Source organism: Pipistrellus kuhlii, unplaced genomic scaffold (assembly GCF_014108245.1).
Source record: "Pipistrellus kuhlii isolate mPipKuh1 unplaced genomic scaffold, mPipKuh1.p scaffold_m20_p_14, whole genome shotgun sequence".
Taxonomy (NCBI): domain Eukaryota; kingdom Metazoa; phylum Chordata; class Mammalia; order Chiroptera; family Vespertilionidae; genus Pipistrellus; species Pipistrellus kuhlii.
This window is the reverse complement of record NW_023425449.1, coordinates 28,270,735-28,289,456: the sequence shown is the minus strand read 5'-3', so window position 1 is coordinate 28,289,456 and position 18,722 is coordinate 28,270,735. Positions and strand designations below refer to the sequence as shown.

Here is an 18,722-nt window from a genome sequence, read left to right as displayed (position 1 = left end):
AACCTTGTCACCCCTGTAAAATATTTGTTCCAAATTACTAATTCAAAAAAATAATAATCAGAACTGGAAAAATAGACCTACACTAGTCACCTCCTTGCTCTCAAGTATGAATCATTTTTCCTATGTTACAAACCTATTGGAGCTTCTTTAAGCCCCCCCAAAAGACACCCTGAGTTTCTACAAGGCTAAGACATAGCATCAAAAATTTATCTTTCTTAAGCATCTACAACGTCATGGAAAATTCTAAGAAGAAAACAAATGGTAAGTTTCAAATACAGAAGAATGAATATTGTTCAATATATTTTCTTCATTTAAGCATTAAAATAGTTAAAAGGCTCACATTAAGGTAATATTAATAGAAATAACTTTCTGATAACATAAGTATATTATCAAAATTGAATTATTATTGCCCTGGCCAGTGTAGCTCAGTTGGTTGGAGCATTGTCCTGGGCACCAAAAGTTGGCAGGAACTATTCAGAGCACATATCCAAGTTGTGGGCTTAGTCTTCATTTGGGGCACATATCAGAGGCAACCAATCAAAGTTTCTCTCTCTCATTAATGCCTCTCTCTCTGTCTCTCTCTCTCTCTCTGTCTCTCTCTCTGTCTCTGTCTCTCTCTCCTCCCCTCTCTCCCCTTCACCCCCTCTTATCCTCTCTAAAATAAAATAAAATAAAATAAAATAAAATAAAATAAAACAAAATAAAATAAAATAAAATCATATCCTCGGGTGAGGATTAAGAAAAAGTATATTACTGAAATGTACGTTCAAAATTTAAATTTACTCTGTTAGTTCTTCATTCAAACTGGTCTTAAAATCAAAAGGCAAGATTTATGTAATTTTTAAAAATTGAAGCAATAATAGATTTACAACGTGGGGGAAATGGCAGAGAAAATCTCAGATCCAACTGAATTGTATCACCTGTAGAATTCACAGCTGACTCACAGGTATCACATCACAGACAGCACCCAAGCTTACTAATGATTAGTGAAGGGCAATTATAAAGAGTCTCTTTGAAAACTCCATCCTGGCTCCTCAGACTGCTTCTTGAATAGGCCCATCAACCTTAGTCTATAAAGACTTGAACACTAACATAGTTTCTAACAGCTCAAGGCTGAATCCCTGTAATGACTTGACAACAGCAATCTAAGCTCAACTATAAGAGGAAGATGCACACAGCCCACCTGGGGGGCGGGGAGGAGGTTGCAACTGGAGTGCCCAGCTCAGGTGCACAAAGAGGCAGTGCCACTGGGCCTTACTACCCCCACTACATTAGGCCATTCTACCAAGCCTAGGAGATGCAGAAAATCTACCCAATACATACAAACAAGCAAAGGGTCGGGGGAGGGGAGAAGAAACATGCCCCAAATGAAAGGACAGAACAAAACTTTAGAAAAAGAACTAAACAAAATAGAAATAAGCATCTATTAGATGCAGAGTTCAAAACACCGATTATAGGGATGCTCAATGAACTTAGAAAAAGAGTAAGTGAATTTAGGGAACTTCAACAGCCTATAAAAGGACAAGGAAAGCATAAAAAGAACAAGTCAGAAATAAATTATACACTAACTGAAATAAAGAACAATTTGCAGGGAATCAACAGTAGGGTAGATAAAGCTGAGAATCAAAACAGTGTATTGGAATATATTAATAATAGAGCAAAAGACACTCTAAGAACACCAAAAAGAAAAAAGATTTTTTTAAAAAATGAGGATTGTGTAAAAAGCCTCTGTGACAACTTCAAGTATACCAACATTCACATCATGAGGGTGCCAGAAGGAGAAAAGAGAGATCAAGAAATAAAAACTGCCGAAATCAGTTTGGCTCAGTGGCTAGAGCATCAGCCTGCAGACTGAAAGGTCCTGAGTTCGATTCCAGTCAAGGGCATATACCTTGGTTGCGGGCACATCCCCAATAGGGGGTGTGCAAGAGGCAGTTGATTGATGACGCTCTCTCATCGGTGTTTCTCACTCTCTATCCCTCTCTCTTCCTCTCTGTAAAAAATCGATAAAATAGCTGGGACCGGTTTGGCTCAGTGGATAGAGCGTCGGCCTGCGGACTGAAAGGTCCTGGGTTCAATTCCTGGCAAGGGCATGTACCTTGGTTGCGGGCACATTCCCAGTAGGGGGTGTGCAAGAGGCAGCTGATCGATGATGCTCTCTCTCATCAGTGTTTCTAACTCTCTATCCCTCTCTCTTCCTCTCCGTAAAAAATCGATAAAATATATTTTAAAATAATAAGAAGAAAAAAAAGAGGAAAAAAAACCTATTTGAAAAAATAACAGATAGCTTCCCTAACCTGGTGAATGAAATAGACATTCCAGTACAGGAAGCACAGAGGGTCCCAAACAAGATTAACCCAAAGAGGCTACAGTAAGACACAACATAATTAAAATGCAAAAGTATAAAGACAAAGAATCTTAAAAGCATCAAGAGAAGAGCAGTTAGTTACCTATAAAGGAGCACTCATGAGACTTTCAGTTGATTTCTCAATAGAAATTTTGCAGGCCAATAGGGAGTAACAAGAAATATGCAAAGAGATTAAATGCAAGGACCTATAACCAAGAGTACTCTACCCAGCAAACTATCATTTAGAATGGAAAAACATATAAGAGCTTTCCAGAGAAGAAAATGCTGAAGGAGTTCATCACCACCAGTATTACATGAAATTTTAAAGGTTTTTCCTTTATGAAGAAGAAACAAATGAAGATTAAAAATACAAACAATAAAGTGGGAATAAATAGGTATCTAAGAACTTAGTGTTAGATGCCAGATGGGAGTGGAAGCCAGGGAATGGGTGAAAAGGATGAAAAGATTAAAATGAAAAAATTGGTAGTTACAAAATAGGTTTGGGTATGTAAAGTACAGAATAGGAAATATAGTCAATAATATTCAAATATTTATGTATTGTGTCAGATGGATACGAAATTTATTAGAATGATCACTTAGTAAGTTATATAATGTCTAGTCACTGGGTGTACACCTGAAACTAATATAATAGTTGTAATAGTGTATGTCAATTATAATTAAAATTTTAAAAAACACTTTGGTAAAAAAAATTCAGAGAGAATACTCTGAATGTGTTTCATGTTTGACACTAAGAAAATAGGAGGAATATGTATGCTCTTATGAATGACACCTAAAAGTATTAGTTATGTTTTAATGCCAATTTTTAATCTTTTCACAATTTTTCATAAGAACAGTAAGAATATATTATTTAACAAAGCACTCTAAACTTCAATGTAGCCACCTATCAATATTGGAATGCCAATACTATGGTATGTTCTTACAGTAAATATTTGATACCTAGCATTTGGATTACCAAACAATTGGGGGGAAAAGCATGAAGACCTCCATATGAGCTAAAATAGGATTAAATTGTTCTGCAGTATTCATACTTCATCATAAAGTATTACTTTTATTTTACTTAGCCTAAAGTACATGGAAGTTTTTAGAAGATAAATGAACTTGTTTTGACCCAAGTTTTTATGACCTCTCATGAAATGCTGACTCTGATGAGAATGTATGATTATGCATAATTTACAGGCTGGGGGTTCCATCTAAAGGCAATGTCAGCAACATTAATGAGCATGTGAAATGCCACACAGGTCAAAGTTGCTGACCTTAAGTAACTTACAACTGAGTAGAATTGACAAGTTAGCTTGATAAGTGCTAACATTTCCAAATTGTGACAATAATTTACTTATTTGGGCATTAAAGTTGAATGTCCCAAAGCTTACTTTCACAGTCCTGTATCTTTGCTATGCTACATACGTTAACTAGAACAGACTATCACCTGCAGAAAGGAACATGATCAAAGATAATTAGGAGTGTGCCCAGCTCAGCAGTAGAATGGGGGCAGGGGGGGTGGGGGGTGGGAGGAATGGACTGCTTCAGAGGTATATCATCTAAATTCTTTCAAAAGCAATTTTCTAGGGAATTAGAATATGAGAAGCTATAGAACCAAGAAAAGAAGTCCATAAACTGAGCAATTTTCAGTTTATCAAAGAGCTTTGTTGCTAAAAGTTGGTTGCTCGGCACTCTTTTAGTTTCAAAAAGGTTTGGGGAAGCCCACAAAAGCTTAGTAAAGTTTTGAGCAATACTTATCCACCATACACAGGAGTTTTATTGAGCAATAGTCTTATAGATTGCAGAATTACAGGAAAAAACATTTGTCTACATATTAGGTACCACTCTATAACAAGAAAAGAGGGCCTTTGACCCCTGGGGCAGTGATGACAGTGAAAAATGTTGTATAGGGCATGCCTTTCAGATAGTAGCAAAGAGGGCTCATGTTTAGTGACCAGATGAGAAAAAAAGTATAGACTCAGGTGCCAGAAGTCCAATAACTATATTTATAAATGTTAAAATATTTCACATTAACTATTTAAAATAGGACATCATTCAAGTCAATCATATATATCATCTGGCCACCCAATGGGCACCAAACAAAAATAGCCTGTGTAGCATAGTAGAGAGAACCTGTGTCTAAACAATCATATTCACAATTAAAAAAAAAATAAACAAGAGTCAAAAATGTTTACTTTGCAAGTGGCATATACCTATTGTGTGTCTGTAAATGTTCACTGAAAGCTGCATGGTTTATTTCTCTGGTTACAATAATGCTGTGCAATGGTTAATTTTTTTGTGTGTCAACTTGACTGGGCCAAGTGATGCCTCATTAATAAAACATTATTTCTAATGTTAAAATACGCTGGTGAGGGTGATTTTGGGAAGAGATTGGCATTTGGGTCCATAGACTGATCACTTTTAGGAATGCTGGTGGCACCATCCGTCAGGTGATGCCCTGGGTAGAACAAAAGGATAGAAGGAAGGGAGAATTCACTCTCTGTTTGGGCTGGGGCATCCGGCTTCCCCTGCCCTTGGGCATTAGCCCTCCTGGTTCATAGGCCCTGAGATTACACCACCAGTGCTCCTGGTTCTCCAGCTTGTAGACTGCACATGGCAGGACTCCTCAGCCTCCGTTATCATGTAAGCCAATTCCTATAATGATCTGCTGATATATATTCTGTTTGTCTGGAGAACACTGGCTAATACAGGCTGTATCTATCCTTTCAGACAAAAGTAGCCCTGATGTGGTCTCTTCTTCAAATCTTCACAGATATAATTTCCAAAATCTTCCTCCATAAACTTCATAACACATCCTGTTCAAATACAGTATTTGAACTGTACCTGAATTTGATCACACCATCCATTTTGCCGAAGAAAATAATTACAGAGCAGTCGCTGACCTGACTTCACTATGGAGAGAAAGCAACTGAGGTAGTAGAAGGAAACATGCATGTACTCTCAAGCTCCAGGTAGTAATTTCAAAAATAATCAGAGGAGTTGACAGTTAAAAATGGATGACGGATACACCTAAATTAACGTCGTACACATTTCCTGTAATGACACCTTTTATGCACCTGTTTTATCCACTGGGTGCTGCCACATGGCACAGGCTTCTGACATCACTTTTCTCTTATGTGGAGGAAATGGCCCTGTTGGGAATGTCACATGGCTCCTTTCACAGCCATCTGGGTGGGAAAGGCCAGATCATAAAACATACTGCTCCAGGTGGCCCTTGAGAGTCCCCATAAGAGTGTCACACTCACAAAAATACAACTGAGGTGAGAATACATGGTGTAACGCAGGTGGATGGCAGTGGTTACAGGAACATCAGCACAGGCACGTCTATGTTGGAATGTTACAGTCACCATGGACAGCAAACCAAATAGGCTGCAACTGCATCATTACCACGACCTTGCAGAATGAGGGTGCTGCCTGCTGAGATCAGTCTATATCTTTTCCAAGTAGGAAGAGGCTGATGTGCACAGAACAAATAACAGATGTAGCTGAACATAGCGCTAAGTAGACATCAATTGCATCTCAATATATGGGAGGCTCACTCCAATAATATAGGATAGAATCATGAGTTTGGGGTTGTCAGACCTTGGGGACCTCTAAGAAAGCTTGGGAACCAAGTGGTAAGGAGGCACAAGAAACCTCTGGTGCAAGGTGCCCAAGTTTCTCTAGTAAGCCATTTTGACATATTGTCTTTCATTCTTCATAAGTATGTGAGCTAAAATTTGAGCTAACAATTGAAGAGCTGAAGATACTGATACATGTACTCTCTTGACTTAGTATCAGCTCAGGAATTGGGGTGAGTCAGAACGTGCAGAATGAGGCAATGATGGCAGGAATTAAGAAGCAGGGTGGGGTGGAGGGGAGGATATTTCCTTTCAATATTCTGAGACAACTCCTGTGATACGAATCATCTACCATTAATGCTAAATAAACTGAATCCCTTCATTTCTCCTTCTGAACTATTTCAAAAATTGCTTTTAAGTTTGAGTGTACATTTCACAAAATACTTCACTAAGAAAAAGATGAAACTGTCACATTCCTTTGTTTAAATATATCAGATCAATGCTGACAAGAGTGAATTATTACATATCATATTTATGCATTCCAATATTCACTGCTTAAAGAACATGACATTGATGATTCATCTTTTGTCTGTGGTTTATTACTGTGCAAATCTTTATCCCTAGGACTTTTTGCAAATTATCATTGCACATAATGTAGTTTATACATGAATCTGTAGTTTAATCCTGCCGAAAACATTGCTCCCCCTACAACTTGAATGTAATAGAAGAAAATAACTCAAGATATCAGGAACTCCCAGAAATGTTCAATGATCTTATGCCTCAGGCTTATAAATAAAGTCTATAAAATTTGATATGGTTTCTTGTACTGTCTTTGTCACATACATTTAGTTCAATCCAGACAATCTATGTCTAACTTTCTGCTGCTATGTTGGGTTAAGTTTTGTCATATGAAATTCTGCCCTTATGGCACTAATCGTGCCTTCTAGTCATCAGTCCCCCCATGAAGTCAGCCTCCAGTACTCAATTTGGAAAAAATTGTGGCTACATAGCAGCTAACCATCCATCAGCATAATTCTCATGCCTCTGGAATAACAGTTCTCTATCACTTTTCCTTTGTTTTGGGTCATGGAAAGCACATAGCCATTGCAGGTGATGCTTGACCCAAATCTAAATTTCAGATTACCTAATTAAATATAAAGTAAGACACATATGAGCTACCGAAGTGTGCTTCTATCTACATTAATAAAAGAGAGATATGCAAACTGCCTGTACCTCCGCCATGCCCACCAGCCAATCAGGAATGAGTATGCAAATTAACCCAACCAATATGGTGGGTTAATTTGCATACACAGACGCAGAGTGAAGACTGAAGTCTGAAGACTGAAGACTAAAGATGACTGAAGACTGAAGAGGCTTGGCTTCTCCGCTGCAGCCAGAGCAAAGGCCTGGGTCCCAGAGGCTGGCAGCCAGGGGAAGGAAGGCCTATTGCACGAATCTTTGTGCAGTGGGCCTCTAGTTTATAAATATTTAAGTACCATTCTCCTGAGGGCACTTTAAACCTTTCATTGGTAGAATGGCAATTAATCAGCATTTCAAAACCAAATTAAATTTTATAACTAAAAATAAAAGAAATATAAACTTTATATGTCTATAAATATAATTATCTCTTTAGCTTTAGTGTTCTCTTGAAAAAAAAAAATCAGGCCATTACTCATATCTTAAGTCAAACTCCTCAAAACTTCTGTTTGCCAATCCAAGTATCATCAGTATTGAAGGAGTTAAAAAAAAAAGAGTATATATAAAGACAATCTTGGACTAGTCAAACAAGCATTAACAATTCATGACCAGTGCTCCTCTGTATGGTGTAGTCTGTGAAATGTTACAAAACATTGTCTCCTGCTTGCGAAATACTTCAAGAGAACTCTATGTGTGAAGGACAGGTCCCTGAGGATGACTCTGACTTTGTATTTCCAAACACAACCCTCTTTTAGGAGAAAATACTTCCAGGGGGTCTTTGCAGGCATCCTAACGTTCTAACGTTCTGAGGCTTCATCTAATTCTTTCCTCTAACTGGCTCTGCATTTAGCATGCTCAGTCAATTGTGTGGCTGCCACATTCAGTTCTTTAACAATTATATACTCCAAGGCCAGGGTAGAGTTTCCCATTAGAGAGCAAAAAGAATTTGAGGTTTAAACTTTTATGGGGAAGAGAGGATACGTGTGAGTAGAGGTCCCGATGGTATTAGAGGATTACCTCTGGATGGTAAAAGCATTGTCAGAAGTGGTTCGTCGGTTGAAGAAAATAGAGCATGTAAAAGGTGCAGAATATTTGGTCTGAGGCATGCTTTCATCTCATCCTTTTGTTTCAGGGTAAATTGGGGTGCTTCCGGAGGGACGCTAAAATTAGATATCAATCATGAGGAAAGCTATCTTCTAACAGAAATGGACAGAAAAAAAGAGCTGTTTCAAGACTTACATTATCTCTTTTTATTACTCAAATCACCTGGATCATAATTTTAAAATTACATTTTATGAGAAACTGCTTGCTTAAATAATTACTCTTTCCAACTGGTTTGGCATGAGGCCAAAGAGAAAAAATTCTCTTTTATTCTAGTCATAAGATAACACACAACATTTTGTTATCCACGTTTCTCTGCTTCTGAGGGCTTAAGTCATATCATAACATATGATTTCAATATATTGCTTAATTTCTCCACATTTCAGTTTTCTCGCCTACACTAGTAAATAGGAATATGTATATTAATATCTGCTTCATAGAGATGTTATAAGAATGAAACAAGGGAACCAAGGTGCCATAAGATTTCACTGCACATTATACCAATGGTTACATTTTAAAATTCATAAAATACATTTCATGAGCCAAATATCTTTTCATGTGTTCCCAAGTAAATCACCTTCTCATAGCTTCCTTCAAGATCAAATATTTAGCATTTCAATGTGGGTACAATGGAAAACTGAAGCTTGGAAGCCTGAAAGAGCCAACTGTGATATAAGAAGGTGTTTTGATCTCTTCACCATTGATTATTTGACATCCCTGTGGAAAAAGCTAATTAGGACCAATAATGTAGACAGGTGGAGGAGCTGGGCATTGGAGGAAGTACTCTCTCCTTCATGGGAATCAATCAACACCCATTAGCCCGAAATGACTTCCCTCATAGTGAGGGATTCTAGAGTCTCATAAGTCACGTAGAGGTGAAACTGATGAACCACTATCATTTCTGAACCATTTAATCACAAATCAGTTACCAACTACCCTGTTTAGGGAGATCTTATAGCTACTATGTAAAAGGAGTTAATGTTGGAATTTTGAATATAAAAACCAGTGTCATGCCAGTAAATGTTTAATAACCGCTTCTGAGGGTGGTAGGAGGGCCTGATTAGCAATGTTTGTGTATTTTCTTGATGTAAATACTTCCACTACATTTGAGTCTTAGCTACCAACGTGATGTAACCAGATGCAGAGTTGGAAAGAGATGCTCAATAGCACACTGTTATATAGAATTTCTACCATATTGATGCAATGCTTATCAAATAACCCCTGGAGCATAGTTGAAGTACAGTACAATGAAGTAAACATAATTAGGAAGGGTTGAATTTGGGACATTATTACCTTTGTCTTTAATGTAATTTAAAATTTACATAATTAAATTTTAATACAGGCTTGTAGAATTTCTGTAACTATCAGTGAAGTCTGCCCAGATGGTAGGTACTGACTCAAGCACATTGCTGCCTTCATCTGTTACTCAGCATCCAGATAAAAGACAAAGGTGTAGAAAATAAGATAGAAATAGAAGCACAAAAATTTTATTTAAATATAGTAAAAATTTCCATTCTCGAAGATTTTTATGAATCAATGGGAGGGTCTTTGGTATTGGAGATTCATAAAGTTCTGCTATAGCACCAAAGACGAATCTAGATAATTTCTTGAGGCCCCTTCAAATCTCAGCTATGCTACCTTTCATAAACTATAATTTGAAAAGTGCTCCCTCATCAAAGATTTGTATTTTAAACACAAATTGAGAAAGAATTGTCATCAATGAGAATTTTATATTTCCCATGATCTTCGTTATGATCTGTTACAACTAGTTACCAATACAGAAAACATAACTGGAGGACAGAGCATTCCTCTTTGTACTTAATTAACTGATTTATCCAGTCACCTCTACAGCCTGGGGCTTCCCACATGCAAGCACATATTATACTACATATTAATCAATACCAAAGGATAGCCATGTTTCTAATTACCGGAATAGGGAGAAACGGTCAGAAATATATTTACACCTTATCAACACATCCACTGAGCTCATAGCTCTTATGAGAATGTGATAGCTAAAATTACATTCCAATGCCCTTGTTAACAAAGAAACTGGGCGTCTGCATGAAACCATTCATAATGCAAGTGTACCTGCAGAGAGAGTGGAGAAAAAACATTCAAACATTTAATTCTACTTAATAATTTAGGAATACAATTAATCAGAAAAAAAAAAAACATTCTAAAGAGTGGCTCTCTATGCACAAAAGACTACAGAAACTAGAAAAACTGACCATGATCTTGCCCCTGCTTCCCTTACAATGGACCACCTAATTCGTGTATGAAGAGCCCTTGTCAGTACCTCCAATCCCTACTGTCCACGAGCCTATGCCCATATTTCCCTTTCCCAATAGATGTTTCTCCTCCAAATCAAAGAACTGGTGATCTTCTTACCAAGTCAAAGAGAATAGCGAACAACTAGCTCCAGTGTCTCATCTTCCCAAACTTCTGTCATTGAGTAAGACTCAATGCTTTCACCAGAATTTTGTTTTACTATACCCATCTTAAAATATCTGTTCTCCAGTACTTTACCTAGGCTAAAGATAAGAATGTTCTTTTAAGAGTATTTACGGCTACCTCCCATTTTATTTTAGTATCTTTGCACAATATATCAAAAATGTACATTGGACACAGTGCTATGTGTCATTGGCTTGCACGTCCATTGAATTGGCATTTTGAATATTAATCCTGGATAAAATGTTATCTGTTAATCTAATGTTATATTCTGTTGTAAACTCATGACAATTTACACATTAAAACCAATTAGTATCGATTGGGTTAAAAGCATGAATTTTTTTTATGCACCTCAGAAAGCATGTCCATTTCAACTTTTCCAAGTATTTGCCAAATAACCTCCGTAAAACTCACATGCAAAACCTTGAGTCCTGTTTTCAGCACTGTTCTCATCTACCTTTACACTCTCTCTTGAGATGACCTCGTCTAGGGTTTTAAATGCTAATACTGGTCATGATTCCTAATTCTGAGTATTCAATCCAATCTTGTCCTCTGAGCTCCAAGTTCATATACCTGACAGCTACTTGACCTCATGTATCAGAATCTTAAAGTGTCTCAAACAGAACCTTGCCCTACCTGGTTTGGCTTAGTGGATAGAGCATAGGCCTGCAGACTGAAGGGTCCCAGGTTCAATTCTAGCACATGCCTGGGTTGAGGGCTCAATCCCCAGTGGGGGTTGTGCAGGAGGTAGCCAATCAATGATAATGATTTTCTCCCATCATTGATGTTTGTATTTCTCTCTTCCTCTACCTTCCTCTCTAAAATCTTTAAAAATATATTTTAAAAATAATAATAATTAAATTAAACCTTTATATTTCCAAAGGAACAATTCTGCTGTACGTCCACACCCAATTTTCCAACTTTCAGGAAAAAGTACCACTATTGCAATCTGTTATGCAAGATGTGTAGGTCAACCCCTCAGCCAGTCCTAGCCTAGGCTTTCTGCTCCTAAATCATATCTCATGTTCATCCTTTCTCCTATCTGCTGTTATATATGTGCCTGACTCATATAATCTCTCATTCAGAACAACAGAAGAGCATCCTGTCTCCCATTTCCTCTCATTTTCCTCTCATCCATTCTCTACTCAGCAATGAGAGTATCTTGAAACACAGAAGATACCATGACTCTTTAAATGTCCCAGAGGGTTCTGATTGCTCTTTGAATGAAATCCAGTGCCACTGCACATGTCTCACTGAATGCACTCCCTCTGTCTCTCTCTTTCAGACTGCATCCTGGCTAACCCAGATTCCTGTCACTTCTAGAACATTCCAAGATCTTTTAAAACTGTTCTCTTGCTTAGAATGGTTCCCCTCTCTTTGCATGCTGACTCCTGGTCATTCTTTCAGACTCAGCTTCTAATTTCTAAAAAGTCTTCCTGACCATCCTATTTAAGAATATTCCTCCCAACTTCTTTGAGTGTATGATAATTTCATCTCCTTAGTAATACTTAACAATATTTGTAACTAGATAATTTTTGTTTATGCATTTATTGACAGACCTACTGCCTTCGGATATACTAGTAAATTGCCTAAGAGCAGGTCTGCATCTGAGTAGTTCACACCTGTACCCCCAGTGCTCAGGGACTCTATGAATACTTATTGAATGTTGTTCATTATTTCAAGTACAGAAAGCATAGAACACAGTAAAGACAATGAAGACTCAAATATGAACCCTGATTCCATCATTTCCCAGGTGTATTATCTTGGGAATGTTACTAAAACTCTCTTTGCCTCAATTTCTGAATCTCTAAAACCAATAGTTCTGAAAACTACATGATTTCATAGATATAAAGTACCTCATACAATGACCGGCATATAAAATCGCTCAAAGTTCAGCTATTCATTTATGCATTAGTTTATTCTCTTACTTTGCATTGAGTGCTTACCCTTTGAAGGATATGAGGAAGATTCCATGAGCAAATCAGAGACTTTGCCCTTTGAAACTTAAAATCCCGTAAAAGAAATAAATAAGCACACACAAAGAAATAAACACATCGAAATATGTGACTAGTCTACTGGGAAAATAAAAAATCCAAATCTGTATTATTCGCCAAGTCTACCGTAACATTGTACCACAAACTGAGTAGCTTAAACCTTGGAAATTTATTCTCTCATGGTGCTGGGGGCCAGAGGTCTAATAACAAGATGTTGGCAGGGTTGGTTCCTCCGAGGGCTGAGAGAATCTCTTCCATGTCTCTCACCTGCCTTCTGGTGGTTGGCTGGCAATCTTTGGTTTTCCTTGGCTTATGGAAGTATCACCCTGATCTCTGCCTTCACCTTCTCATGGTGCCCTTCCTGTGTATATACCTGTGTATCTAAATCCCCCTTTATATAAGGACTCCAACCATAATGGACTAGGGCCCACCCTGCTCCAGTATAAGCTCATCTTAACCCTAACCATTTACATCTGCAATGACCCTTTTTCTAAATAAGGCCAGATTTTGAGTTACTAGGGGGTTAGGACTTCAACATAAGAAGTCCTAACCCCCAGTAAGGACTTCTGGGTGAAGGGGACACAATTCAATCTGCAACAAGACCATGAGAATATAATAATTCCTAGGCAAATTCTATACTCTGAATGTACACTTAAGTAAAAAGACAGCTGTAAATGGATCTGTATTTGTAGAATATTATAAGGATTTCAACACCAGTTACACTATAACTGAAGTTTCATTATTATCCATAATTTTAATTTCCCTAACTTTTTCTGCATCTTATGAGATGAGCCAGGACATTTAAATATACTAGAAAAACGGAAAATAAAATATTAAGAAATATATTGCATAGAAGAAAAGTAAGAACTAATGAAATTCAAAACATGCTAAAGCAAAAGTATCAATATACACATCTACACAGTAAAAGAAATGTATTTCTGTACCCATTGCCAACTATCTATGACAGGTGAATGGTACAACATTTCACAAAACTTAGTTTAAAAACATGTTACCACAACAACACCACCATCATTCACACACCTGCCAACTCCTTATCTCAGCATTATGGTGCCACAGGTGGTCACAAGATGGTTTGAATGTGGTATGGACAGAAAGATAAGTCGCCGGGATTTTTACTGTGAGAAAAAACAATAACTAATTTTCTTTAACTTGAGAGGATGTTTTCTCAAATAAAACTTACAGCCCCTCAATGTGTTAAAAGCAGCGTGCTTTCTACAAATCTTTTAAAGGTTTCTGTTTCTGTAGAATGTGAAGTGAATGTATTTTACTTTGTGGCACTGAGTATTAGTTCTAATAGGAACATGGCTGTCACCTTTCCATAATGTGATGCAGGATGAAATGAAGCTCCCTGGGAAAACTGTGACAACATTTTGTTGAATGTTTCTTAGAGTCTGACTTCTGTGGTGTCAAGAAGACGTCTAAAACTCTATGGGAATAATCTTTAACAATCTTAGTTCAACACTTCACCGAGACCACTGTAAGAAAATGACTCTGAAAGGACATTGGGGCACAATGTCAGACTTTAAAAACATGCAATTGAGACTCATTTAAATGTGGCACTAAAACTATTTTAGTAAAAAGCATATGATCAGGTATTCCTTTTTATTTCTAGATCACACATATATGATAATAAAATTACACATTATTAAAAAAACAAAAGTATCTCTACAAAAATATATTCAAAAGTTCTTGGATGATTTGATGATTTGATGGATCTCTTATGCAGTGCGAAATTACAAAGGCTTTCCTTTGCACAGTTCTCTACAAGTGTGTATTCACACTTTTCTCTTTCTCTTTAAACTCATCTAGCAGAATTAAGAAAGTGAATGCAAAATCTGAGGAAAACCCATTAATCTGCCCAGGGATAGAAGCATGGAGATGGGAGGTGGCCAGAGTAGGGGATTGAAGAATGCGGGAAGAGGACTTGAAATTGCAAACCATTGCTCATCCAAATACACTAGCCCCAAAAGGATAACTTCCCTCCAATGATATTTGTCAATGAGATGCTTCACCCTGGAGGGTTGTTTGGATGAAATGTAAATGAGATCATAAGAACTTTTCCTTTGTTTCTGAGAAGAGGTGGATGTGCCATCTTTCAATGACCTGCACAGTCATTCCGCATCATTAGCATGTACTCTCATCAGCGAAAGTGTTCTGTGAGAACCATTCCTCTCTCAACACCCACACTTATTTACTCCTTCATAACCTCCTTCTTCCAACAGTTCATGGGAGCAGGAAAAAAAAAAAAAACCAATATGGAAGATGGGGGAAAAGACAGATGACTTCAATGGAAAGAACACTAGATCTGCCAGCCTACCCAGTGGTAACCTAGAGCAGGCTCTACCGGCTCCAGGAGTCAGTTAAAATTTTAAGAATTTGTAAGCCAATTCATAAACACATCCATTCATTAAAAAGAAATATTATAAACTTAAACAAGTAAATCATATTAAAACAAATGTACTAAATATTTAAAATACACTCTGAGTGGCCAGATTGTTATGCTTTCTGAACACATAATAATCTGGCCACTCAGTGTATATCCTATATAATAAAAGGCTAATATGCAAATTGTCCCCTCAACCAGGAGTTCGACCAGTAGGCAGGCCAGCCAACTACCCACAACCCTTCCCCCTGGCCAGACTAATGAGTTTGCTGACCACTGGTCTAGACTTAAGAAGGCAATGGAGAGTTTCTCTCTAATAATGCATATTAAACCTAAAATGTGTCATGCTATTATTGGCAATAGCACACAAAAAAAATAACTAAATGATTTTCCAGTATTTGAAAACTGACTCAATTCAGCAAAGAATCTGCTCAGGTATTGGAAAAGGTCATCAAGAGGACGTGACCTCCAGGTGACCCTGGAGCAGCACCAGGACAACCAGAGGCTCCTCACCCTGTCCTGCCCTGGGAATATACATTCTGCCCACTGTGTTCATCGTAGGGGCCATTTCAAGGACAAAGCCTGGAGAGAACAATGTCTTGTTGAGACCATCTGGATGGTCCATGTGACTGAACCCCATTCAGGCCTCTACATAAACTTTAAAGATTCTAGCAAGGGGAGGGGTTCAGAAATCAATTCATCTTACAGCAGCTTCTATGGAAGTCACCTTGCTTCTTGAACCTGCTCCCTGCCAGTCTGAGTGGCCTGCCTCTCTCTTCATTCTCACCTGGCCCTTCATGAAGGGAGGCAGTTTCCAATCTCAGCAGGGAACGTTCCAAGGTTGCAAACCATCATCATGTCATTGATAGAGTGAAGTTCCAATGCTAGCTTCCCTTTTTAACGTTCTTGTTACTCTTCATAGAAAATAAACATATTAATCAGCACTCATGTCAAAACTACAGAACCAAGGAGTTCATCAAATTCAACAAAAGGATTCTGCCAGAATTAACTGACTATATAGGATTTATAGTTAAGAGCATTACATGTTTTATTATTATTTGTCACATGAGTGCTATGTATCATATATATGATGTATTATATAATAATGTAATATATGCATACATGTTTTGTTTGATATCCAATTATTAAGTGTTTACTATCACGTTACAGTCTTTACCAAAAACTACTGACTTGGAAAAGTTTTTAATTCTGAGTATCACCTTCAGAGGATAATTTTAGGAGTAAAATAAAATCGTGTTTACACAAAAACTTTATATGGGTTGCAAATATTAATTGCTATAATAAATTCAGCCACTATGTCCCACCTCCTAAGATGAGTTCTCCTAAAGACTTGCAGGGTTTGCAAAGATGAATAATGGTTGATCCCTGGCCTCAGGTTATTTACATTCTAATGATGAGAGACACGTGTATATAATAAAATAAGTTAAGGGGATGAAGTGCATTCTGACAGGAAAAAGCAAAGCGCTGTGCAATTTCAGAAAAAGTGACTGATTTTGCCTGGAGCACCACAAAAGATTTCATAGAGAAAGTGGGATTCTAAGACAAGCTTTAAAGAGTAAGATGCATTGGTAGCAACTAAGAAGGTATATGTGGAAACTGGAAGCATTTCAAGCCAAGATATGAAACCTCGAACACATTATCATCACAAACATTACAACACCAACTAAGGACATCATAATTGGACTGATAAATCCCCTGTATTGAAAACTCTTATCCAGTAATATAAAATGGCAAAAATTATATCATTATAGATTACACAATCTAATATGTCTATCTACAATCTTGCATAGTCAAAGGTTGACTAAATATTTATTCAGTTTTTTTCCCCACTTCTAAGCCATGTCCATTTCTAATAGCCAAAGTATGAATTATCCTCTGGCCTTTTCTTTTTTTTTTGACAGAAAAACATTTATGTCAAGTGAGACTTAAAATTATTTTTCAAGAAAACTTTATAGACTATGTCCTACTGAACAGGACAGAAGGGACCATATCTTAGATTTCAAGCAAAGTAGACACAGATTTCAAATCTATAAATACACAAATTGTGCACATGTTAAGTAAACTGTGAAGAGCACATCTCATTTGAGGCTTTTATGGGAGAGCAGAGCACTGAGGCCAGGGAAAGTGAAGCCTTCTACAACGTCCATGGGGTCAAGGACTAAGTAGTAAAGGAAGAGGATCATCTTATGCCTTGGTTTATGTCTTGCATTACTTATTAACGTTCCCTGAAAAGCGTTTCCCTCTTGCTCTTAAAAAAATAAATAAATAAAATGCTGTGACTTTAAAAAACAAGCGACACTTTGAAGAAAGCTTGGCGGGGCATCTACAGAGCCTATCTTAAGGGTTACTGAAAGGGAAATGTCTATTAATCTCTCACACACCAAAGTCTGACACAAAAAGGTCTGTGGCCTTGACCTCAAGTGACAAACGGAACAGACCGCAGGGCCAGCCTGGGTCCCAGGAGGACACATGTTAAGAAAAGCATTCGCCCCACAATGAAAGCACTTTTTCCTCTCCCCTCGCCACGGTGCCACCAGAGAGCCTCTCTCTCTGGTCTCTCTCTAATGACAGCTGTCAGTCTGTTGCTTTCTAAATGCGCAGCATTTCAGCAACATCGAAGCCTAAACGGGAAGGGCATGGGGCTACAATACTTTGTTTAAAACACACACACACACACACACAGCCAGCCCCCCTACCACCGGAGACCCCCGAGTCCTGGGGCACCACCTCCCCAGCTGGAGGAGGAAGGTCAGAACCACCTCGCCCTGAGCCAGGAGTCCGAGCATCAGAACGCGGACATTCCCATTAAACAACGGGGCTGCAAATAACCCCAAAAGAAAGAGCCCCGAGAAACTTCAGCAGAGATGCTGCGGGTGCAAACGCCAGTGGTGCCACCCGGGAGCGGGAACCCGCTCACCCCCCATCCTCACCCCACCCCGCGCCCCGACAGGAGCCACCGGGTCTCGTGGCGACACCCGGCGGGGGCGCGGCGCAGCCCAGCGCGCGGGACCTAAGGACAGCGGAGCCCGCCCTCCCTCGGGGCGGCGGCACCGGGAGTGCCCGGACGGCGGGGCAGGACAGTGCGGTCCGGCCGAGCGGCGGGCAGGAGGGCGGTGGGGGTCCCGGGCAGCAGGAGGGGCAGGCCGGGCGGGCCGGGGCGCGGGGGGCACTCACCAGCTGCAGCGCGCACAGGCCGATGAGCGAGCAGCGCCCGGAGCAGCAGCCCATGGTGCCCGCGGCGGCGTCCGAGCGGCGCGCTCCGGGGTCCGATCCGCGGCTTCCGGCGCCGCCGCCGCCTTCCGAGCGGCCCCGCGGGGCTCCGGGCGCAGCAGCCTCCCCGCGGCCCCGCGGCCCTTTGTTAGTCCCCGCGGTCCCGGCGGCGGCGGGCAGGGGTCCGGGCGTCTGGCGGGGTCCCTGCGCCCCGGTGCGGGTCCGCGGCTCCGGGAGGGGGGCCGGGCAGGGGGCGGGGGGAGGGCGCAGATGGCGAGTGGGTGGAAGTGTGTGCAGGGGAGGGGAGTGCGGAGGAGGGGGCGTCTGGAAAGTGGAGTGGGCTGTCTGCGCTGGGGAGCGCGTGAGTGCGCGCGTGTATGTGTGTGTGTGTGTGTGTGTGTGCGCGTGTGTGTGTGCGT

The 18,722-nt window shown here is 39.5% G+C and overlaps 1 protein-coding gene across 2 annotated transcripts in view; it reads right to left on the bottom strand.

Annotated features, from left to right (window-relative positions):
- NKAIN3 (sodium/potassium transporting ATPase interacting 3) overlaps positions 1-18,432 on the bottom strand; it is a 405,119-nt gene extending 386,687 nt beyond the window's left edge. Inside the window, exon 1 of one of the 2 annotated variants that reach the window (XM_036437007.2) lies at positions 18,268-18,432. In XM_036437007.2, coding sequence (XP_036292900.1) covers positions 18,268-18,321 — 54 coding nt within the window. In that variant the 5' untranslated portion in view covers positions 18,322-18,432. The remainder of the gene's footprint in view (positions 1-18,267) is intronic. The other variant, XM_036437008.2, reaches the window with a different exon arrangement.
- Between the last annotated feature and the right edge of the window lie 290 nt (positions 18,433-18,722).